This window comes from Salmo salar, chromosome ssa25 (genome assembly GCF_905237065.1).
Source record: "Salmo salar chromosome ssa25, Ssal_v3.1, whole genome shotgun sequence".
Taxonomy (NCBI): domain Eukaryota; kingdom Metazoa; phylum Chordata; class Actinopteri; order Salmoniformes; family Salmonidae; genus Salmo; species Salmo salar.
The window spans coordinates 54,297,822-54,322,249 of NC_059466.1; the positions used below are offsets into that span (position 1 = coordinate 54,297,822).

Sequence of the window (24,428 nt, forward strand, 5' to 3'; positions counted from 1 at the left end):
TAAAAACCGGTAATAAAAAGTGGGTTGATATGGACACTTGGCCAGTGCCTCTCTCTCCCATTCAGCCATGTATATGTTGGCGTAAGCAGGTGCGAATTTTTTGCCCATAGCTGTTCCCTCCACCTGCAGGTAATAGTGATCGTTGAATAAAAAGTCATTGCTCGTCAGGCTGATTTCTAATAGTTGTAATATTTCTGTGTCCGGTCTAGTGTTGTCTGGGTATCTCTTAAAGATATTTCTAATTGCTTGTATTCCTGTTGCTGTATTTATATTAGTATACAGGCTATCAATATCTATGGTGAATATGTGTGTGTTGGAGGGAACAACTATGGGTCCAATCCTCTCCATGAAGTGATAAGTGTCCCTGAGAAAGCTGGGGTGCCTGGTGGAGAGAGGGTTAATATAATGATCTATGTATTGTGAAATGTTATAGGATTCACTATTGCAGTCTGACACAATCGGTCTGCCAGGAGGAACTTCAAAGGGAATTGTCCATGTCCCTGGTTCCTTGTGTACTTTTAACAGTAAGTAGAATAGTCTAGGTCGTGGAGTATCTGTGCCATAGAGAAAGTCCCGTTGTTTTGCTGTGATGTAGTGTTGGTCGTAGAGTCTTTTTATTATTGTCCTTAACTGTGTCTGTGTCTGTGGTTGTATACTATTTTCTATTGGTTTATAATGTTTGGTGTTGGATAGCTGTCTGTTGGCTTCATACATGTATTGATGTTTATCCAATATTACTATTTTTGAACCTTTATCTGCTGGTTTGATGATTATGTGTGGGTTATTTTTAAGTTGTTGTATTGCCTGTCTTTCTACGTGTGTGAGGTTATCCTCCCTATCCGTGTGAATCTGGTGGTTGTGAAGTGTGTTCTTGTCTGTTCTGATTAATCTCCTGATTCTACCATCTATCTGGGAGGTTTTAGGTTCCCAGGTAGATGGTAAGGTAAATGGTTGGTGGTTGTCGTCTGTGTTATAGTCAAAGTAGTCCAACAGTTTAAGTCTTCTATGATATTTGTGAGTGTCCCTTTGAAGTTCCTCCCAATCAAATTTGTTTGGGCGAGGGATGAATGTCAACCCTCTCTCCAGGAGCTTTACCTGTGCTGCTGTGGGTATGAAGGATTTGGAAAGATTCATGATATTAGATGTTGACTGGTCCACTGCTCCCCCTGGTGGAGGATCTGCACCGGTTATTAGGGAAGGAGAGAGATTGAAAGAAAGATTATTTCTATCCAGACTGTGGCTTGTGGTTAATGTAAATTTAACTGTCTGCACCAGTGTTGAAAGATGAGGTCTGCTGTGGTGGATGTCCAGTGTATGAGATCTGTTGTTGTATGAAATGTATCTTGTGGAATCTCTAATAGGGTTGGGAAGTTAGTGGTAATATAAGCATTGATGAGCTTAAGGTTTCTCTTCTGCTGTGAAGTAAGAAGAGGTGAATGGCTGATGACAGGAATGTATATTGTTGCGTTTGGAAATGTTTTCTTTGCCTCCTTGTGCATACCTGACAACTGTTTTAATGATGTTTGGAATGGGTCGTGATCCTTGTTGTTCAAACCCACCGAGATAACAACAGTCGCCGTGTCTGTATGTATGGGGGTTTTCTCCAGTACCTTTGTGAAATGATAGAATGTTGCCCCTGGATAACTGTCGACTTGGATGTTGGGGTTATTGAATGGTGGGATCCGGTTGAGGTTTGAGTCTCCTATGATGAGTATTGGTGTGTGTCCTTCAATGTTCCAATCTGTCACCTTATAATTCGGCCTAGCTTTGTGATAGAAGGGTTTTTGGGGAGGGTGTGTGGGTTTGGGCTGTGGTTGGGATTGAAGATGGGGTTGTGGTGGGGATGATGGTGGGTATTTTGAGGCGCCAGTCGTACAGGGGTCCTGGACAGGCAGAGGCACAACGATATTAGTTGTTTGTGGGGGTTCGGATCTGGGAGCTTTGGGGTGTTGCCCATTGTCTTGCCCTTTGATCATCATCATACTCCCCTTGAATTGCCCTCTCCTTGTCTGTACCCCTTGCCTGGCGCCTCCTATGGGTGAAAGAGGAGCAGATGTAATTATGTCTCTTAATAGTATTGATACATTACCCTGTACTTTTTTGCAGTTTGTGTTTTGTTTAATAGGTGTGACTGTAGGTGTACTGGTTTCTGTTTGACTGTTGGCTGTGTGGTGAACCTGGGCTATGATAAGAGTGGCTGCTTTGGTTTCTGTTTGACTGTTGACTGTGTGGTGAACCTGGGCTATGATAGGAGTGGCTGCTTTGGTTTCTGTTTGACTGTTGACTGTGTGGTGAACCTGGGCTATGATAGGAGTGGCTGCTTTGGGAGTAGGGGGACCCACTGGGCTTTTCCATTTCTCCTCTTCAGTTATAGGGGTTGCTATTCTTACCTCTCCTTTTTGATTGGAAAGGGAAGAATCAGTGAAAGTGGATGTTGAGGGTAGGGAGTGGAGATGTGTTTTTGAAAGAGTCTGTATGCGAAGGTTATAGGTTTCACTCAGGGTCGGTTGTTTTCCCAGTGATAGTGTCCGTAAGTATGATGGTTGTCTTTTTGGCAGGGGGCGAGGCTTTGATAAAGGTGGAAATTCCTCTGTTGAGGAGAGAGGGGGCACTGGGGTTGGAGTTGGTATCGTTGGTGGGGAAATTTGTAGTGGGGTGTGTTCTATTGCTGGAAGTGTATGTGGTTGGTCTCGTATTGTGTTTGTCCGTATAGTTGTTAGTTGGGGAGAGGAAGAGGCCTGAGGGAGTTCCAAAATGGTTTCCACTCTAGTGATGGTGGTGGGTGTCAGTTTATGTTTGTACCTCTTATGTGCCCAGCCTATTGCGATTGTCAGTGCCAAAGTGTTGGGTGTGTTTATTTGTTGTTTAATGGTGTGGGTGACTGACTGGTAATGTGTCTGTAGTATGTACATGTTGTTTTGCATCCACTGGTGTGTGTTCTGTGATAATTTTATTGTGGTGTAGTCTGTGGGTGAAGATGGTTTAATAAAGTTGGTGACACGATGCACCTGTCTCATCATACCAGTAGGGAATACATGATTTTTAAGTGCCTTCTCCACCACTTCCATGTGGTGGGTTGCCTGTATTAATTTAAAATATAGTTTGGCAGTCTGCCTTGTCTCCTCATCTGGGGGTTCGTATGGGCCAGGCTGTCTGTATGCGTGGGGTTGAGTTTGGGGTTGTAATGGTATCCTATAATGTGGCTTGGTAGTCAAATTCATTAGTGACTGCATTGTTGCTACACCATGAGACTAAACTAACTAAATACTACGCTTCCTAGTTAATACAATAAAACCAGGGTGTTCTCAGTCGAGGAGAACCGGACAGTGTAAATCAAAAAAGCAGGATAATACTATATTTAGAATAGAAGATGTGAAGGCCTGAACAGCACGGGACGTTGTGTGCTGCTCAGGACCAGTCCTTACCACTTTGTTATTTTGTTGACCGGGTTATTGAAATATGAAGGTGGCGATGAGGTTGCCGATTGTGTCTTGGCGTTCCAGGGCTGGAGCTGTGATCCGTTTTCCTTTCGCCGTGTTCTTTGTAAGCCGGGTTATTGCGATATGGAGATGGAGATGAGGTTACCGATTGTTTCTTAGCGTTCCTGCGTTCAAGGGCTGGGGCTGTAATCCGTTGTTCTTTGTGAGTCCAATCCTGTTAAAAAATCTCGTTCCAGAGGTTAAAGTCACGATTGTTTCCCCAAGTGTCTATGCACTTTAGGCAATGAGCTCCCCCCTTACCCCTCCACATCTTAACTCTAAAACGTAACTTTTAATATTATTAGTTAAAATCAAAAGATGATTAAAAACCAAGCAATGTTAAAATCCACTGTGAAGTCCTGTTTCAAAAACCCTGACGTTTCGCAGAATTTTCTGCTTCTTCAGAGGGATCTTTTCCTCGACTGAGAACCCCGTACCTTTTAAAATGGGAGCAATTAGGAGGGAAACACCCAACCACTGCTCCCAAATTGGGCGTTTCTATCTTTCTGTTACCCTATTGGTTCAATTTATCAGACACCCAAATAGACACTCAAAGGCGGGAGAGTGATGGCATTACGTGGGCTTATATATGTTAAACTCCTCTTTCTTCTATTTGCTTTTCAGTTCAGTTTCCAGACTTTGTTATAAATTAACCTGGCAATATCCCCAGCCATACTTTCTATCCATTAAATATCCTTTGTCCTGATAGTCCCCCATTTTCCCCCGTATTTCCCTCTCTGATACTTTACTTCCCTAACTTTCCCTCCCTATTCTGTCCCTATATTGTTATTCTGTTCAGTTCTATTACATTTTCTATTATTCTGTACTTTTGTATTTCTTAGTTGTTGTATGTGGTTCTGTATATGAATACCATGCTATTCCTCTAGTACAATGAGACAAATCAAAGAAATAAAAGATAATAATGATAACAGTGTTGGGGGAAAGAAGAGTGATTCAATGTTATATATTGCGGTAATTCACAAGCGCTATTGCTCTCCCGGTGGGTGCGAACGTGAATGACCCGTGGGCAGCTGAGGCGCAACACGCCGCACAAGGAGCAGAAGCCAGCACCTGGAGGCAGTACTACACCTGTAGAAGGATAAACCAGGGATGGCACGGGCAAGGGTTAGGTTTTGAATATAATTGTGTTTCATATCAACTAGCTTGTTTTACGGTGCACAGGCCTATCTCCTGTTCATCCCTCTCCTTCTGATGATGTTATTATATTTAGGTGTAGTACTTAAAATTGCCTGTAGATGTCCTCCTAAGATCATAAATAGACTAAAATGAGTTCTAAAATGCCTTTTTCTGTGTGACAGTACAGGAGCTGATGTGGTGAGAATTTAATTCAACCAGTGTTGTTAAATATGAACATAAAAGCAATATTGTGCATTTAGTTGGTTTTATTGTTTTATTCTGTTAAAAGAATGGAAAGACCTAAAAAAAAGGAAGATACCAAACTAAAACCTAACAAAACATAAATATATAGAATATAAATAAAACCATGTTCTTCTGCATCCATTTTCCTGTCTGTTAAAACCCATTTTCTAAAACCTCTCGTTCAGGCCATTTGGCGTTATTGTCTGCAGGTGCTGGATCCACTCCCGTTCTGCCCTCTTTCGCTGCCCACAGGTCCAGCCTATATATGACTGTAACCCTGATATGGTGAGGTGAGTGATGGGGTGATCCTGGAAGTGGGTTATTAGTGTCGTTTGTAAGTGTGCCCTTTTGATGTTGTACAGGTGTTGTTTGAGTCTGGTTTCTATAGTGTGTTTGGTTTCTCCAATGTATTGTTTATTGCAGAGTGTGCATGTAATGATATAAATAGCGTTATGTGTGTTCAGTGAATAAGATTGTTGTACTGGTGCTGATGTATGGCTGTGTGTGTTTGTAATGAACTTTCTGTTGAAAATGGGAATTGTGAGATTTGGGGTCTTGTGGTGGCTTACTACTGAATCTAGCTGTGGTGAGGAGGTCCTTTAAATTTTTGTTTTTTCTGAATGCTGAAATTACTCTGTATGGTTTAAGTGGTATGTAAGTGTGCTGAACTGTAGAGAAGTTGTGTTTGATTGATTGATGTAGGGATCTGATTCTATGTGAAAATGTGGTTACTAGGGGGATGATAATTGTCTGTTGATTGGGTATTGATGACAAAGGAGAAGAGACAGAGGAAGTGTTGCGGTTTAGTGATTGGTGCAGATCACTCCCCAGAGGTGGGTCAGGATTAGGGTGAGGGAGGGAGATAGGGGTTAAGTTGGGATGAGAACCATGGTTAGGGTAATGGTGAGCATTAAGGTTAGGCGTGGGGTTTGGGGAGAGGTTAAGGTTAGGCGTGGGGTTTAGGGAGAGGTTAAAGTTAGGCGTGGGGTTTGGGGAGAGGTTAAGGTTAGGCGTGGGGTTTAGGGAGAGGTTAAGGTTAGGCGTGGGGTTTGGGGAGAGGTTAAGGTTAGGCGTGGGGTTTGGGGAGAGGTTAAGGTTAGGCGTGGGGTTTGGGGAGAGGTTAAGGTTAGGCGTGAGCTTAGGCTTAGAACCCTGGTTAGAGTAATGGTTAAGGTTAGGCGTGGGGTTTGGGGAGAGGTTAAGGTTAGGCGTGAGCTTAGGCTTAGAACCCTGGTTAGAGTAATGGTTAAGGTTAGGCGTGGGGTTTGGGGAGAGGTTAAGGTTAGGAGTAGGATTGAGGTTGAGATTAAGAGAGGTGGATGGTTTGATGTGGTCTGTGAGGGTTGGATGAATGGGAGAGAGGGCTGCCAATGTGTTTGTTTTTAATGGTTCTTAAAAATCGTTTTGAATATCCTCTTCTTCTGATTGCATTGAATAGTGTATTTATTGCATAATCCAGGTCTTGCTTGCAAGATGATATCCTGTAGAACCGTATGATTTGTGATTTTATTATTCCCTTAAATGTATGTTTAGGATGGTAACTGTGTTTATGGAGTAAAGCATGTGTGTCTGTTGGTTTGAAGTAGACTCTAGTGTGTAGTGTTTTCTGTGGTTGATTGTTATTACTGAAAAACACTGTTGTGTCTAAGAAGTTGACTTCTTGCGGATGAATTGTGTATTTAACCTTAATTGATGAATGATGGCTGTTGAGAATGTTCATAAAGTCTGTGAATAATTGGATGTCGTGGGGCCAGGCTCCTATTATGTCGTCTAAAAACCGGTAATAAAAAGTGGGTTGATATGGACACTTGGCCAGTGCCTCTCTCTCCCATTCAGCCATGTATATGTTGGCGTAAGCAGGTGCGAATTTTTTGCCCATAGCTGTTCCCTCCACCTGCAGGTAATAGTGATCGTTGAATAAAAAGTCATTGCTAGTCAGGCTGATTTCTAATAGTTGTAATATTTCTGTGTCCGGTCTAGTGTTGTCTGGGTATCTCTTAAAGATATTTCTAATTGCTTGTATTCCTGTTGCTGTATTTATATTAGTATACAGGCTATCAATATCTATGGTGAATATGTGTGTGTTGGAGGGAACAACTATGGGTCCAATCCTCTCCATGAAGTGATAAGTGTCCCTGAGAAAGCTGGGGTGCCTGGTGGAGAGAGGGTTAATATAATGATCTATGTATTGTGAAATGTTATAGGATTCACTATTGCAGTCTGACACAATCGGTCTGCCAGGAGGAACTTCAAAGGGAATTGTCCATGTCCCTGGTTCCTTGTGTACTTTTAACAGTAAGTAGAATAGTCTAGGTCGTGGAGTATCTGTGCCATAGAGAAAGTCCCGTTGTTTTGCTGTGATGTAGTGTTGGTCGTAGAGTCTTTTTATTATTGTCCTTAACTGTGTCTGTGTCTGTGGTTGTATACTATTTTCTATTGGTTTATAATGTTTGGTGTTGGATAGCTGTCTGTTGGCTTCATACATGTATTGATGTTTATCCAATATTACTATTTTTGAACCTTTATCTGCTGGTTTGATGATTATGTGTGGGTTATTTTTAAGTTGTTGTATTGCCTGTCTTTCTACGTGTGTGAGGTTATCCTCCCTATCCGTGTGAATCTGGTGGTTGTGAAGTGTGTTCTTGTCTGTTCTGATTAATCTCCTGATTCTACCATCTATCTGGGAGGTTTTAGGTTCCCAGGTAGATGGTAAGGTAAATGGTTGGTGGTTGTCGTCTGTGTTATAGTCAAAGTAGTCCAACAGTTTAAGTCTTCTATGATATTTGTGAGTGTCCCTTTGAAGTTCCTCCCAATCAAATTTGTTTGGGCGAGGGATGAATGTCAACCCTCTCTCCAGGAGCTTTACCTGTGCTGCTGTGGGTATGAAGGATTTGGAAAGATTCATGATATTAGATGTTGACTGGTCCACTGCTCCCCCTGGTGGAGGATCTGCACCGGTTATTAGGGAAGGAGAGAGATTGAAAGAAAGATTATTTCTATCCAGACTGTGGCTTGTGGTTAATGTAAATTTAACTGTCTGCACCAGTGTTGAAAGATGAGGTCTGCTGTGGTGGATGTCCAGTGTATGAGATCTGTTGTTGTATGAAATGTATCTTGTGGAATCTCTAATAGGGTTGGGAAGTTAGTGGTAATATAAGCATTGATGAGCTTAAGGTTTCTCTTCTGCTGTGAAGTAAGAAGAGGTGAATGGCTGATGACAGGAATGTATATTGTTGCGTTTGGAAATGTTTTCTTTGCCTCCTTGTGCATACCTGACAACTGTTTTAATGATGTTTGGAATGGGTCGTGATCCTTGTTGTTCAAACCCACCGAGATAACAACAGTCGCCGTGTCTGTATGTATGGGGGTTTTCTCCAGTACCTTTGTGAAATGATAGAATGTTGCCCCTGGATAACTGTCGACTTGGATGTTGGGGTTATTGAATGGTGGGATCCGGTTGAGGTTTGAGTCTCCTATGATGAGTATTGGTGTGTGTCCTTCAATGTTCCAATCTGTCACCTTATAATTCGGCCTAGCTTTGTGATAGAAGGGTTTTTGGGGAGGGTGTGTGGGTTTGGGCTGTGGTTGGGATTGAAGATGGGGTTGTGGTGGGGATGATGGTGGGTATTTTGAGGCGCCAGTCGTACAGGGGTCCTGGACAGGCAGAGGCACAACGATATTAGTTGTTTGTGGGGGTTCGGATCTGGGAGCTTTGGGGTGTTGCCCATTGTCTTGCCCTTTGATCATCATCATACTCCCCTTGAATTGCCCTCTCCTTGTCTGTACCCCTTGCCTGGCGCCTCCTATGGGTGAAAGAGGAGCAGATGTAATTATGTCTCTTAATAGTATTGATACATTACCCTGTACTTTTTTGCAGTTTGTGTTTTGTTTAATAGGTGTGACTGTAGGTGTACTGGTTTCTGTTTGACTGTTGGCTGTGTGGTGAACCTGGGCTATGATAAGAGTGGCTGCTTTGGTTTCTGTTTGACTGTTGACTGTGTGGTGAACCTGGGCTATGATAGGAGTGGCTGCTTTGGTTTCTGTTTGACTGTTGACTGTGTGGTGAACCTGGGCTATGATAGGAGTGGCTGCTTTGGGAGTAGGGGGACCCACTGGGCTTTTCCATTTCTCCTCTTCAGTTATAGGGGTTGCTATTCTTACCTCTCCTTTTTGATTGGAAAGGGAAGAATCAGTGAAAGTGGATGTTGAGGGTAGGGAGTGGAGATGTGTTTTTGAAAGAGTCTGTATGCGAAGGTTATAGGTTTCACTCAGGGTCGGTTGTTTTCCCAGTGATAGTGTCCGTAAGTATGATGGTTGTCTTTTTGGCAGGGGCTTTGATAAAGGTGGAAATTCCTCTGTTGAGGAGAGAGGGGGCACTGGGGTTGGAGTTGGTATCGTTGGTGGGGAAATTTGTAGTGGGGTGTGTTCTATTGCTGGAAGTGTATGTGGTTGGTCTCGTATTGTGTTTGTCCGTATAGTTGTTAGTTGGGGAGAGGAAGAGGCCTGAGGGAGTTCCAAAATGGTTTCCACTCTAGTGATGGTGGTGGGTGTCAGTTTATGTTTGTACCTCTTATGTGCCCAGCCTATTGCGATTGTCAGTGCCAAAGTGTTGGGTGTGTTTATTTGTTGTTTAATGGTGTGGGTGACTGACTGGTAATGTGTCTGTAGTATGTACATGTTGTTTTGCATCCACTGGTGTGTGTTCTGTGATAATTTTATTGTGGTGTAGTCTGTGGGTGAAGATGGTTTAATAAAGTTGGTGACACGATGCACCTGTCTCATCATACCAGTAGGGAATACATGATTTTTAAGTGCCTTCTCCACCACTTCCATGTGGTGGAGAACCGGACAGTGTAAATCAAAAAAGCAGGATAATACTATATTTAGAATAGAAGATGTGAAGGCCTGAACAGCACGGGACGTTGTGTGCTGCTCAGGACCAGTCCTTACCACTTTGTTATTTTGTTGACCGGGTTATTGAAATATGAAGGTGGCGATGAGGTTGCCGATTGTGTCTTGGCGTTCCAGGGCTGGAGCTGTGATCCGTTTTCCTTTCGCCGTGTTCTTTGTAAGCCGGGTTATTGCGATATGGAGATGGAGATGAGGTTACCGATTGTTTCTTAGCGTTCCTGCGTTCAAGGGCTGGGGCTGTAATCCGTTGTTCTTTGTGAGTCCAATCCTGTTAAAAGATCTCGTTCCAGAGGTTAAAGTCACGATTGTTTCCCCAAGTGTCTATGCACTTTAGGCAATGAGCTCCCCCTTACCCCTCCACATCTTAACTCTAAAACGTAACTTTTAATATTATTAGTTAAAATCAAAAGATGATTAAAAACCAAGCAATGTTAAAATCCACTGTGAAGTCCTGTTTCAAAAACCCTGACGTTTCGCAGAATTTTCTGCTTCTTCAGAGGGATCTTTTCCTCGACTGAGAACCCCGTACCTTTTAAAATGGGAGCAATTAGGAGGGAAACACCCAACCACTGCTCCCAATCTGGGCGTTTCTATCTTTCTGTTACCCTATTGGTTCAATTTATCAGACACCCAAATAGACACTCAAAGGCGGGAGAGTGATGGCATTACGTGGGCTTATATATGTTAAACTCCTCTTTCTTCTATTTGCTTTTCAGTTCAGTTTCCAGACTTTGTTATAAATTAACCTGGCAATATCCCCAGCCATACTTTCTATCCATTAAATATCCTTTGTCCTGATAGTCCCCCATTTTCCCCCGTATTTCCCTCTCTGATACTTTACTTCCCTAACTTTCCCTCCCTATTCTGTCCCTATATTGTTATTCTGTTCAGTTCTATTACATTTTCTATTATTCTGTACTTTTGTATTTCTTAGTTGTTGTATGTGGTTCTGTATATGAATACCATGCTATTCCTCTAGTACAATGAGACAAATCAAAGAAATAAAAGATAATAATGATAACAGTGTTGGGGGAAAGAAGAGTGATTCAATGTTATATATTGCGGTAATTCACAAGCGCTATTGCTCTCCCGGTGGGTGCGAACGTGAATGACCCGTGGGCAGCTGAGGCGCAACACGCCGCACAAGGAGCAGAAGCCAGCACCTGGAGGCAGTACTACACCTGTAGAAGGATAAACCAGGGATGGCACGGGCAAGGGTTAGGTTTTGAATATAATTGTGTTTCATATCAACTAGCTTGTTTTACGGTGCACAGGCCTATCTCCTGTTCATCCCTCTCCTTCTGATGATGTTATTATATTTAGGTGTAGTACTTAAAATTGCCTGTAGATGTCCTCCTAAGATCATAAATAGACTAAAATGAGTTCTAAAATGCCTTTTTCTGTGTGACAGTACAGGAGCTGATGTGGTGAGAATTTAATTCAACCAGTGTTGTTAAATATGAACATAAAAGCAATATTGTGCATTTAGTTGGTTTTATTGTTTTATTCTGTTAAAAGAATGGAAAGACCTAAAAAAAGGAAGATACCAAACTAAAACCTAACAAAACATAAATATATAGAATATAAATAAAACCATGTTCTTCTGCATCCATTTTCCTGTCTGTTAAAACCCATTTTCTAAAACCTCTCGTTCAGGCCATTTGGCGTTATTGTCTGCAGGTGCTGGATCCACTCCCGTTCTGCCCTCTTTCGCTGCCCACAGGTCCAGCCTATATATGACTGTAACCCTGATATGGTGAGGTGAGTGATGGGGTGATCCTGGAAGTGGGTTATTAGTGTCGTTTGTAAGTGTGCCCTTTTGATGTTGTACAGGTGTTGTTTGAGTCTGGTTTCTATAGTGTGTTTGGTTTCTCCAATGTATTGTTTATTGCAGAGTGTGCATGTAATGATATAAATAGCGTTATGTGTGTTCAGTGAATAAGATTGTTGTACTGGTGCTGATGTATGGCTGTGTGTGTTTGTAATGAACTTTCTGTTGAAAATGGGAATTGTGAGATTTGGGGTCTTGTGGTGGCTTACTACTGAATCTAGCTGTGGTGAGGAGGTCCTTTAAATTTTTGTTTTTTCTGAATGCTGAAATTACTCTGTATGGTTTAAGTGGTATGTAAGTGTGCTGAACTGTAGAGAAGTTGTGTTTGATTGATTGATGTAGGGATCTGATTCTATGTGAAAATGTGGTTACTAGGGGGATGATAATTGTCTGTTGATTGGGTATTGATGACAAAGGAGAAGAGACAGAGGAAGTGTTGCGGTTTAGTGATTGGTGCAGATCACTCCCCAGAGGTGGGTCAGGATTAGGGTGAGGGAGGGAGATAGGGGTTAAGTTGGGATGAGAACCATGGTTAGGGTAATGGTGAGCATTAAGGTTAGGCGTGGGGTTTGGGGAGAGGTTAAGGTTAGGCGTGGGGTTTAGGGAGAGGTTAAAGTTAGGCGTGGGGTTTGGGGGAGAGGTTAAGGTTAGGCGTGGGGTTTAGGGAGAGGTTAAGGTTAGGCGTGGGGTTTGGGGAGAGGTTAAGGTTAGGCGTGGGGTTTGGGGAGAGGTTAAGGTTAGGCGTGGGGTTTGGGGAGAGGTTAAGGTTAGGCGTGAGCTTAGGCTTAGAACCCTGGTTAGAGTAATGGTTAAGGTTAGGCGTGGGGTTTGGGGAGAGGTTAAGGTTAGGCGTGAGCTTAGGCTTAGAACCCTGGTTAGAGTAATGGTTAAGGTTAGGCGTGGGGTTTGGGGAGAGGTTAAGGTTAGGAGTAGGATTGAGGTTGAGATTAAGAGAGGTGGATGGTTTGATGTGGTCTGTGAGGGTTGGATGAATGGGAGAGAGGGCTGCCAATGTGTTGTTTTTAATGGTTCTTAAAAATCGTTTTGAATATCCTCTTCTTCTGAGTGCATTGAATAGTGTATTTATTGCATAATCCAGGTCTTGCTTGCAAGATGATATCCTGTAGAACCGTATGATTTGTGATTTTATTATTCCCTTAAATGTATGTTTAGGATGGTAACTGTGTTTATGGAGTAAAGCATGTGTGTCTGTTGGTTTGAAGTAGACTCTAGTGTGTAGTGTTTTCTGTGGTTGATTGTTATTACTGAAAAACACTGTTGTGTCTAAGAAGTTGACTTCTTGCGGATGAATTGTGTATTTAACCTTAATTGATGAATGATGGCTGTTGAGAATGTTCATAAAGTCTGTGAATAATTGGATGTCGTGGGGCCAGGCTCCTATTATGTCGTCTAAAAACCGGTAATAAAAAGTGGGTTGATATGGACACTTGGCCAGTGCCTCTCTCTCCCATTCAGCCATGTATATGTTGGCATAAGCAGGTGCGAATTTTTTGCCCATAGCTGTTCCCTCCACCTGCAGGTAATAGTGATCGTTGAATAAAAAGTCATTGCTAGTCAGGCTGATTTCTAATAGTTGTAATATTTCTGTGTCCGGTCTAGTGTTGTCTGGGTATCTCTTAAAGATATTTCTAATTGCTTGTATTCCTGTTGCTGTATTTATATTAGTATACAGGCTATCAATATCTATGGTGAATATGTGTGTGTTGGAGGGAACAACTATGGGTCCAATCCTCTCCATGAAGTGATAAGTGTCCCTGAGAAAGCTGGGGTGCCTGGTGGAGAGAGGGTTAATATAATGATCTATGTATTGTGAAATGTTATAGGATTCACTATTGCAGTCTGACACAATCGGTCTGCCAGGAGGAACTTCAAAGGGAATTGTCCATGTCCCTGGTTCCTTGTGTACTTTTAACAGTAAGTAGAATAGTCTAGGTCGTGGAGTATCTGTGCCATAGAGAAAGTCCCGTTGTTTTGCTGTGATGTAGTGTTGGTCGTAGAGTCTTTTTATTATTGTCCTTAACTGTGTCTGTGTCTGTGGTTGTATACTATTTTCTATTGGTTTATAATGTTTGGTGTTGGATAGCTGTCTGTTGGCTTCATACATGTATTGATGTTTATCCAATATTACTATTTTTGAACCTTTATCTGCTGGTTTGATGATTATGTGTGGGTTATTTTTAAGTTGTTGTATTGCCTGTCTTTCTACGTGTGTGAGGTTATCCTCCCTATCCGTGTGAATCTGGTGGTTGTGAAGTGTGTTCTTGTCTGTTCTGATTAATCTCCTGATTCTACCATCTATCTGGGAGGTTTTAGGTTCCCAGGTAGATGGTAAGGTAAATGGTTGGTGGTTGTCGTCTGTGTTATAGTCAAAGTAGTCCAACAGTTTAAGTCTTCTATGATATTTGTGAGTGTCCCTTTGAAGTTCCTCCCAATCAAATTTGTTTGGGCGAGGGATGAATGTCAACCCTCTCTCCAGGAGCTTTACCTGTGCTGCTGTGGGTATGAAGGATTTGGAAAGATTCATGATATTAGATGTTGACTGGTCCACTGCTCCCCCTGGTGGAGGATCTGCACCGGTTATTAGGGAAGGAGAGAGATTGAAAGAAAGATTATTTCTATCCAGACTGTGGCTTGTGGTTAATGTAAATTTAACTGTCTGCACCAGTGTTGAAAGATGAGATCTGCTGTGGTGGATGTCCAGTGTATGAGATCTGTTGTTGTATGAAATGTATCTTGTGGAATCTCTAATAGGGTTGGGAAGTTAGTGGTAATATAAGCATTGATGAGCTTAAGGTTTCTCTTCTGCTGTGAAGTAAGAAGAGGTGAATGGCTGATGACAGGAATGTATATTGTTGCGTTTGGAAATGTTTTCTTTGCCTCCTTGTGCATACCTGACAACTGTTTTAATGATGTTTGGAATGGGTCGTGATCCTTGTTGTTCAAACCCACCGAGATAACAACAGTCGCCGTGTCTGTATGTATGGGGGTTTTCTCCAGTACCTTTGTGAAATGATAGAATGTTGCCCCTGGATAACTGTCGACTTGGATGTTGGGGTTATTGAATGGTGGGATCCGGTTGAGGTTTGAGTCTCCTATGATGAGTATTGGTGTGTGTCCTTCAATGTTCCAATCTGTCACCTTATAATTCGGCCTAGCTTTGTGATAGAAGGGTTTTTGGGGAGGGTGTGTGGGTTTGGGCTGTGGTTGGGATTGAAGATGGGGTTGTGGTGGGGATGATGGTGGGTATTTTGAGGCGCCAGTCGTACAGGGGTCCTGGACAGGCAGAGGCACAACGATATTAGTTGTTTGTGGGGGTTCGGATTTGGGAGCTTTGGGGTGTTGCCCATTGTCTTGCCCTTTGATCATCATCATACTCCCCTTGAATTGCCCTCTCCTTGTCTGTACCCCTTGCCTGGCGCCTCCTATGGGTGAAAGAGGAGCAGATGTAATTATGTCTCTTAATAGTATTGATACATTACCCTGTACTTTTTTGCAGTTTGTGTTTTGTTTAATAGGTGTGACTGTAGGTGTACTGGTTTCTGTTTGACTGTTGGCTGTGTGGTGAACCTGGGCTATGATAAGAGTGGCTGCTTTGGTTTCTGTTTGACTGTTGACTGTGTGGTGAACCTGGGCTATGATAGGAGTGGCTGCTTTGGTTTCTGTTTGACTGTTGACTGTGTGGTGAACCTGGGCTATGATAGGAGTGGCTGCTTTGGTTTCTGTTTGACTGACGTGACGTGTGGTGAACCTGGGCTTGTATGATAGGAGTGGCTGCTTTGGGAGTAGGGGGACCCACTGGGCTTTTCCATTTCTCCTCTTCAGTTATAGGGGGTTGCTATTCTTACCTCTCCTTTTTGATTGGAAAGGGAAGAATCAGTGAAAGTGGATGTTGAGGGTAGGGAGTGGAGATGTGTTTATGAAAGAGTCTGTATGCGAAGGTTATAGGTTTCACTCAGGGTCGGTTGTTTTCCCAGTGATAGTGTCCGTAAGTATGATGGTTTTCTTTTGGCAGGGTTAGGGTTAGGGTTAGGGTTAGGTGGTTAGGGTTAGGGTTAGAGGTTAGGTTAGGGTTAGGGTTAGGTTAGGGTTAGGTTAGGCAGGCCAGGCCAGGGCCAGGCAGGGCAGGCCAGGGCCCAGGCCAGGCAGGCAGGCAGGGCCAGGCCAGGCAGGCCAGGCCAGGCCAGGGCCAGGCCAGGCAGGCCAGGCCAGGCCAGGCCAGGCCAGGCCAGGCCAGGCAGGGCCAGGCCAGGCCAGGAGGCCAGGAAGGCCAGGCCAGGGAAAAAGGCCAGGCAGGCAGGGCCAGGCCAGGCCAGGCAGGCCAGGCCAGGCAGGCCAGCCAGGCCAGGCCAGGCCAGGCCAGGCCAGGCCAGGCCAGGCCAGGGCCAGGCCAGGCCAGGGCCAGGCCAGGCCAGGCCAGGCCAGGCCAGGCCAGACAGGCAGGCCAGGGCCAGGCCAGGGCCAAGGCCAGGCCAGGCAGGCAGGCAGGCAGGCAGGCAGGCAGGCAGGCAGGAGGCAGGCAGGCCAGGCCAGGCCAGGCAGGCCAGGGCAGGCAGGCAGGCAGGCAGGCCAGGCCAGGCAGCCAGCAGGCAGGCCAGGCAGGCAGGCCAGGGCAAGGCAGGGCCAGCAGGCAGCCAGGCCAGGGGCAGGCAGGCCAGGCCAGGCCAGGCAGGCAGGCAGGCCAGGCAGGGCCAGGCCAGGCAGGCCAGGCCAGGCCAGGCCAGGCAGGCAGAGCACAGGCAGGCAGGCAGCAGGGAGGCAGCAGGCAGGCGGCAGGGGCAGGCAGGCAGGCAGGCCAGGCCAGGCCAGGCAGGCAGGAGGCAGGCAGGCAGGCAGGCCAGGCCAGGCCAGGCCAGGCCAGGGCAGGCCAGGCCAGCAGGCAGGCCAGCAGGCAGGCCAGGCCAGGCCAGGCACAGGCCAGGCCAGGCCAGGCCAGGCCAGGCCAGGCCAGGCCAGGCCAGGCCAGGGCCAGGCCAGGCAGGCCAGGCAGGCCAGGCCAGGCAGGCAGGCAGGCCAGGCCAGGCAGGCCAGGCAGGAGGCAGGCAGGCCAGGCCAGGCCAGGCAGGCAGGCCAGGCCAGGCCAGGCCAGGCCAGGCCAGGCCAGGCCAGGCCAGGCCAGGCCAGGCCAGGAGGCCAGGCCAGGCAGGCAGGCGGCAGGCAGGCAGGCCAGGCAGGCCAGCACAGCAGGCCAGGCCAGGCCAGGCCAGGCAGGCAGGAGGCAGGCAGGCAGGCAGGCCAGGCCAGGCCAGGCCAGGCCAGGCCAGGCAGCAGGCAGGCAGGCCAGGCAGGCCAGGCCAGGCAGGCCAGGCCAGGCCAGGCCAGGCCAGGCCAGGCCAGGCCAGGCCAGGCCAGGCCAGGGCCAGGCAGGCAGGCCAGGCCAGGCAGGCCAGGCCAGGCCAGGCCAGGCCAGGCCAGGCCAGGGCCAGGCAGGGCCGGGGCCAGCAGGCAGCAGCGTATAGTAGGCTAGGTTTAAGAGGGTTTATGTTTGTGTTGGTGTCAAACCCTTAGGTGTACGGGCCTATTGCACCCCCTACCGGTCCGGAGAAAGTGGGAGGGCATGAGAGACTGAGCGCGGAGGGGCATCCATAACAATTCAAAAGTAGGAGGAGGACAATCATCCAAAAACCACCTGGAGTAAAAATGTTTAACCTTAAAACCAAATTTCATATAAAAATCACATTAAAAACATGCATACTAGATCAATAGGCAACAAAAAAGAAAAAATTGGATTTCCTTTAAAAGTTGAATAAATAATCAAGTAAATAAGATGAAGGAATCACCTGTCATGTTAAAATGTATAATATAATAAAAACTCAGCACCAAATACAAAAAAAGACACCACCAGGTTCAGCAATCAAATGCTTCTTTCTTATTATTTTAACCCCCCCTCGCTCCAGTGGTCCCTCCAGCCCCTCTTAATTAGCTCCCCACCCCCCTCCCACCATTAGTGTTTTCTATCATTCCTTAATGTTCATGCCCAGTGGAGCCAAAGTATTAAGTTTTGAAATCCACCTGGATTCGGCCGCTTCCCTCTGGCCTGTGGTCCAGGTGGATTTCATCTCCAGACCGGTAATACGGAGGGAGGTGGTTGGATGGGTTTGAAAGTGTTGGACCAGGTGTGTTTGTAAAAATGTTTTTTACAATTGTGTAGAGGTGCTGTTTGAGGCGTGTCAAGACTGTGGGACCGGTTTCTCCTATATAAAATGTTATGGCATAGTGTGCATGTTATGGCATAGACAATATTAGTGCTTTGAATAGTCATCAGTTGTGAGATAGGACTGGAGGTTTGTGCATGTGGATTTTGAATGTGCGAAAGTTGTCTATAATACTGTTGTTCAATGGGTAGTTTAGGAGTGGGTTTATTGGAAAAATTTTGCAAAAAATTAAGAGATCCCTTAAGTTGGGGTTTCTAGTGAAAGCTGATATGGGTCTGAATTCCTGAAGGGGGGGAAATGTGGTTGTGTTGGGTGAAAGCGGCTTTCAGTCTGGAGTGAAGGAGTCTGTTTACGCCAGAGAAGGTGCTGATAATGGGTATAATGTGGGGTTCTGTGTCTGTTGGGGGAGTGGGAGCAGGGGGTCTGGGAAAGGTCTGAGGGTGGAGGACAGGGATAGGATGGGGGATAGGGATAGGACCCAGAATCGGGAAAGGGATAAGGATGGGTGTGGGGCTGTCGCCCAGGTCAGGAGTAGTACCAGGTCAGAGTTCTAGCGGGAGCGTTATGAAGTTAGAGTTAGGGAGGGTAGTTAAGCAGGTAATTAGAAGGCTAGGCTAGGCCAGGGTAGGTCAGGTCAAGGCAGGGCCAGCAGGCTGGCAAGGCCAGCACAGGCAAGGTGGCAGGCAAGGCCAGGCCAGGCCAGGGCAAGGCCAGGAGGCCGCAGGCCAGGCAGGCAGAGCAGGCCAGGCAGGCCAGGCAGGCAGGCAGGCCAGGGCCAGGCCAGGCCAGGCCAGGCCAGGCCAGGCCAGGCCAGGCCAGGCCAGGCCAGGAGGGGCAGCAGCAGCCAGGCCAGGCCAGGCCAGGCCAGCAGGCCAGGCCAGGCCAGGGCCAGGCCAGGCCAGCAGGCAGCAGGCGGCCAGGCCAGGAGGCAGGCCAGGCAGGCAGGCCAGGGGCCAGGCCAGGCCAGGCCAGGCCAGGCCAGGCAGGCAGGCCAGGCCAGGCCACAGGCCAGGCAGCAGCAGGGCAGAGGGCAGGCACGGCCAGGCCAGGCCAGGCCAGGGCCAGGCCAGGCCAGGCCAGGCCAGGCCAGAGGGCCAGGCCAGGCCAGGCCAGGCCAGGACAGAGGGTCAGGCCAGGCCAGGCAGGCAGGCCAGGCAGGCAGGCAGGCCAGCCAGCCAGGCAGGCAGCCAGGCCAGGCCAGGCCAGGGCCAGGCCAGGCCAGGCCAGGCCAGGCAGGCAGGCCAGGCCAGGGCAGGCAGGCCAGGCCAGGCCAGGCCAGGTCAGGCCAGGCCAGGCCAGGCAGGCCAGGCCAGGCCAGGCCAGGCCAGGCCAGGCCAGGCAGGCCAGGCCAGGCCAGGCCAGGCCAGGCCAGGCCAGGCAGGCCAGGCCAGGGACAGGCCAGGCCAGGCCAGGCCAGGCCAGGCCAGGCCAGGCCAGGCTAGGCCAGGTTAGGGTTAGGCTAGGTTAGGTTAGGTTAGGTTAGGAGGTTAGGTTTAAGAGGGTTTATGTTTGTGTTGGTGTCAAACCTTAGGTTGCACGGGCCTATTGCACCCCTACCGGTCCGGGAGAAAGTGGGAGGGCATGAGAGACTGAGCGCCCGAGGGGCCATCCACAACAATTCAAAAGTAGGAGGAGGACAATCATCCAAAAACCACCTGGGAGTAAAATGTTTAACCTTAAACCAAATTTCATATAAAATCACATTAAAAACATGCATACCAGATCAATAGGCAACTAAAAAGAAAAAATTGGATTTCCTTTAAAAGTTGAATAAATAATCAAGTAAATAAGATGAAGGAATCACCTGTCATGTTAAAATGTATAATATAATAAAACTCAGCACCAAATACAAAAAAAGACACCACCAGGTTCAGCAATCAAATGCTTCTTTCTTATTATTTTAACCTCCTCCTCGTTCCAGTGGTCCCTCCAGCCCCCTTAATTAGCTCCCCACCCCCTCCCACTATTAGTGTTTTCTATCATTCCTTAGTGTTCATGCCCAGTGGAGCCAAAGTATTAAGTTTTGAAATCCACCTGGATTCGGCCGCTTTCCTCTGGCCTGTGGTCCAGGTGGATTTCATCTCCAGACCGGTAATACGGAGGGAGGTGGTTGGATGGGTTTGAAAGTGTTGGACCAGGTGTGTTTGTAAAATGTTTTTTACAATTGTGTAGAGGTGCTGTTTGAGGCGTGTCAAGACTGTGTGACCGGTTTCTCCTATATAAAATGTTATGGCATAGTGTGCATGTTATGGCATAGACAATATTAGTGCTTTGAATGGTCATCAGTTGTGAGATAGGACTGGAGGTTTGTGCATGTGGATTTTGAATGTGCGAAAGTTGTCTATAATACTGTTGTTCAATGGGTAGTTTAGGAGTGGGTTTATTGGAAAATTTTGCAAAAATTAAGAGATCCCTTAAGTTGGGGTTTCTGCGGAAAGCTGATATGGGTCTGAATTCCTGAAGTGGGGGAAATGTGCGTTGTGTTTGGGTGAAAGCGGCTTTCAGTCTGGAGTGAAGGAGTCTGTTTACGTCAGAGAAGGTGCTGATAATGGGTATAATGTGGGGTTCTGTGTCTGTTGGGGGAGTGGGAGCAGGGGGTCTGGGGAAAGGTCTGAGGGTGGAGGACAGGGATAGGATGGGGGGATAGGGATACGGACCCAGAATCGGGAAAGGGATAAGGATGGGTGTGGGCCGTTCGCCCAGGTCAGGAGTCAGTACCAGGTCCAGAGTTCTAGCGGGAGCGTTATGAAGGTTAAGGTTATGGTTAGGGTTAGGTAAGGTTAAGGCCAGGCCAGGCCAGGGCCAGGCCAGGCCAGGCCAGGCCAGGCCAGGGCCAGGCCAGGCCAGGCCAGGCCAGGCCAGGCCAGGCCAGGCCAGGCCAGGCCAGGCCAGGCCAGGGCCAGGCCAGGCCAGGCCAGGCCAGGCCAGGCCAGGCCAGGCCAGGCCAGGCCAGGCCAGGCCAGGCCAGGCCAGGCCAGGCCAGGCCAGGCCAGGCCAGGCCAGGCCAGGGCCAGGCCAGGCCAGGCCAGGCCAGGCCAGGGCCAGGGCCAGGCCAGGCCAGGCCAGGCCAGGCCAGGCCAGGCCAGGCCAGGCCAGGCCAGGCCAGGCCAGGCCAGGCCAGGCCAGGCCAGGCCAGGCCAGGGCCAGGCCAGGCCAGGCCAGGCCAGGCCAGGCCAGGCCAGGCCAGGCCAGGCCAGGCCAGGCCAGGCAGGTTAGGGTTAGGGTTAGGTTAGGTTAGGGTTAGGGTTAGGTTAGGTTAGGGTTAGGGTTAGGGTTAGGGTTAGGGTTAGGTCGTTGTTTGGTGGAGCAAACAAAGAGACATACACGCACGCAGGAGAGAGAAGCTATGAACAGTAGACTAAAACGTGATTGTGGGCTTTGTTCCAAGCGGAATATCGTGCGGATAGACCGACATTTCAAGTCTGTCCATGCACTTAAGCCTGCTACTACAGAATGGAAGCGTGCTATGCAATCTAGCCGGCGTTCAACTGAGAGACAGCAGCCCGAATCATGGCAGTGTATGCAGCCTAACAACGGTGTTGCACCGCAGCTGGAGCCCTGGGAGAACCCTGGGTATTTCCAGTGTGTTGAAAGTGAGTTGTCCGTGGAGCAGCAGCTGGTAGACAAGGGTGAGCAGTCCGCGGTGGTGGATCAGCAGCTGTGGGACGAGAGTGAGCAGGCGGCGGCGACTGCGCCCGGTGCAGTCAACCAGTCAGATCGGTGGTGAACCATGCTCGGAACCGAGGGAGCAAGGCTGCGTCATGGTGACTTCCACGGAGAGCGAGAGTGATGAAGGCGGCGGTGTGTCCTCCAGAATTGAAGGTTGGAGGAATGGAATTTTGACTGAATATGAACACTTTGCTATTGGTAAAAACCCTTCAGTTAAACGAATTGACAATAGTCGCACCAGTCTATCCAGAGTACGACAATTCCTCCGCTATATGTCAGAGGGCAAGGCCGATGAAGGACTGTGTTCTCTGGATAACTACAGACGTGTGTATGAGTGGTATGGTGAATGTGAAGACCGTTGTTTGGCACCATCCACGTTAAAAATGTACCGAGCTGATGTTCGAAGTTTCCTGAATTATCTTATTCAGTTCCGGCCAAAGGTCTGCAGGCTAAAGCCAGTGGAATTCGAAAGTTGTTACTCTGCTTGGCAAAGATGGACAGGGATTCGCGGCAGAGCCAGGCAACACACAGGGCAAAATTCCGCAAACGGTGCAGGGACGAGGTGCTCAGCGCTGCGGAGTTAAGCCGGTTTGTTGAGCTAAGTAATCAAGCTATTCCTTCGGTTCTCAGTAGGCTGGAGGTCCGAGCCACCTGCGCTGATAGACGTAGGTTTGCGGCTCTCATGTCCAGCCGGTTGGCCATCTTTAATGGCACTCGACGATCCCCAGTCACCACCTTCAGTGAGAGGGAATTTACTGAAGTAACCCCGGAAAGTGGGGGTTATCAGATGTGCATTTCAAGCCACAAAACGAACTATAGCTTCGGTGAGTGCAGAGTTGTTCTATCTGAGCAGGAATACACTTGGCTTAAACGATTCCATCAGATCAGGCCTAATCTGAGTGGAATCACCTCAGACACAACACTCTTCTTTTTCACGTCCTGCGGTCAACCGTACGGCAATCTCTGTGAGTATGTGGGCCAGATATTTGCAGAGTTTGGCATTGGAAGTAAAGTCACCTTCGGTACAATTCGACGAAGCGTTGCTACATTGAACTTTAATCAAGGCTCGGTTACAGACCGGGGAACTGTGGCTGACCATATGTGTCATTCTCTGGAAACGCAGGCACGGTACTACCGGTACCATGATTTGCCTCGTAACGCCAGCCGAGCGCGGTCACTAATTGAGGGACAAATCAACCCATGATTCACTGATAAATAAAGAACATTTATTTGAAATTCACCCATGTCTTTGTGTGTCATTTGGTCACGGTTGAGAATGTATGGAGGCCTGAGGGTCTGAAATACCAGGGTGTTATGGGGTACCAGGTGCACTGAGCTGAAGAGACAGGCCGAGATAGAGGGCAGGCAGGTGGGCAGGCAGGGTAGAGAGAGTAAGCCTTGGTAACCAGTTCAATCACCAGGTACACATGCTGGACTTAGTGCAATGAGAGAGAAGTATGACTCTGTCATTGAATTGTATTGGGTTACCAGGTGACCTTGGTGGGGGGTGTGGGTCCCCCCTATGGGGTCTCCCTAACCCCCCTATGGTGGTCTCAGAGTGGGCATGTAGGTCTGTATACCCTTTAAAAATGTCACCCCTCCATAAATTGATCTATGGCGCCATCAAGCGACTTTTTAAATGTACTTATCCCACTGACATGGGACAGCAGTGGGGTGCTGAAACATGTGTCCTGGGGGTGGTGATGGCCTTTAAAAGTATTTAAAACCTTTTTAAAAAATTGGTCCTGGTAACCCAGAATAAAACCAGGTGCCCGTTTGGACTTAGTGCAATTTCTGAGAAGAAAAACATAGTCATTTTTCTGAAGATTTTTTGAAAAGCTATATAATTCCCTCTTGCTGTATCTCATTGAGTTGGGCCCTTAGGATGGTGCTCTAAGGGTGGGTATGGAGGTCCATATGCCCTCTATAAGTATTTAAAACCGTTTTTCAAAAATTGTCCTGGTAACCCAGAATAAAACCAGGTGCCCGTTTGGACTTAGTGCAATTTCTGAGAAGAAAAACATAGTCATTTTTCTGAAGATTTTTTGAAAAGCTATATAATTCCCTCTTGCTGTATCTCATTGAGTTGGGCCCTTAGGATGGTGCTCTAAGGGTGGGTATGGAGGTCCATATGCCCTCTATAAGTATTTAAAACCGTTTTTCAAAAATTGTCCTGGTAACCCAGAATAAAACCAGGTGCCCGTTTGGACTTAGTGCAATTTCTGAGAAGAAAAACATAGTCATTTTTCTGAAGATTTTTTGAAAAGCTATATAATTCCCTCTTGCTGTATCTCATTGAGTTGGGCCCTTAGGATGGTGCTCTAAGGGTGGGTATGGAGGTCCATATGCCCTCTATAAGTATTTAAAACCGTTTTTCAAAAATTGTCCTGGTAACCCAGAATAAAACCAGGTGCACGTTTGGACTTAGTCTCTGAAGCGAACTGAAAAGTTGGCACTTTGTAACTTTTTTGACCAAAATCTGAAATTTTCAAATAATGATTAAAAATACTTCCTGAGGGGCTAGAGGTCCCAAATTTTGGCTCATACCCTCTCTCGTGATGGGCAACAATTAGCCCCGGGTTAGAAAATTTCGCTTCCATAGGAACATATTTTTTCGGTAAACGGAACTTTTTTTCGCAAACTTAAAACTCGATTTTCTATTATAAATTGTTATGGAAAAACGGTTTAAATTAGATGGAAATGTTCGTCTACGTGTGCCCTTTCGTGCAAAAAAACCCCCATCCTGATTGGAGTTGTACTTTTCGATTTATTCAAGTTTAAAGTGTCCTACCGTGACATCGGGAATAGCCTTGAAACTGTGTGAGTGAGAGTTATTTTTACACACTCGTGGCCGTGTGGGGCAGACAGGTACCGGCGCGATTTGAGAAACCTGGTTTTTGACAACTGGAGAACCACATTCCGTCGGCGACCCATAGGTGGTTGCTACTCTGGCCGAATAGGGAGTGCTTTATGGACACTTTTGAG

General features: G+C 47.1%; 1 protein-coding gene across 1 annotated transcript; it reads right to left on the reverse strand.

The window, feature by feature from the left end:
• Positions 1-754: 754 nt before the first annotated feature.
• Positions 755-11,219, reverse strand: LOC123730495 (mucin-6-like). Its single transcript, XM_045707418.1, has 2 exons — positions 9,693-11,219; positions 755-3,068 (listed from the first exon to the last, which is right to left on the reverse strand). Exon 2 carries the CDS (start codon positions 3,066-3,068, stop codon positions 1,248-1,250), a length of 1,821 nt encoding a protein of 606 aa, XP_045563374.1. The 5' UTR covers positions 9,693-11,219; the 3' UTR covers positions 755-1,247.
• Positions 11,220-24,428: the final 13,209 nt, after the last annotated feature.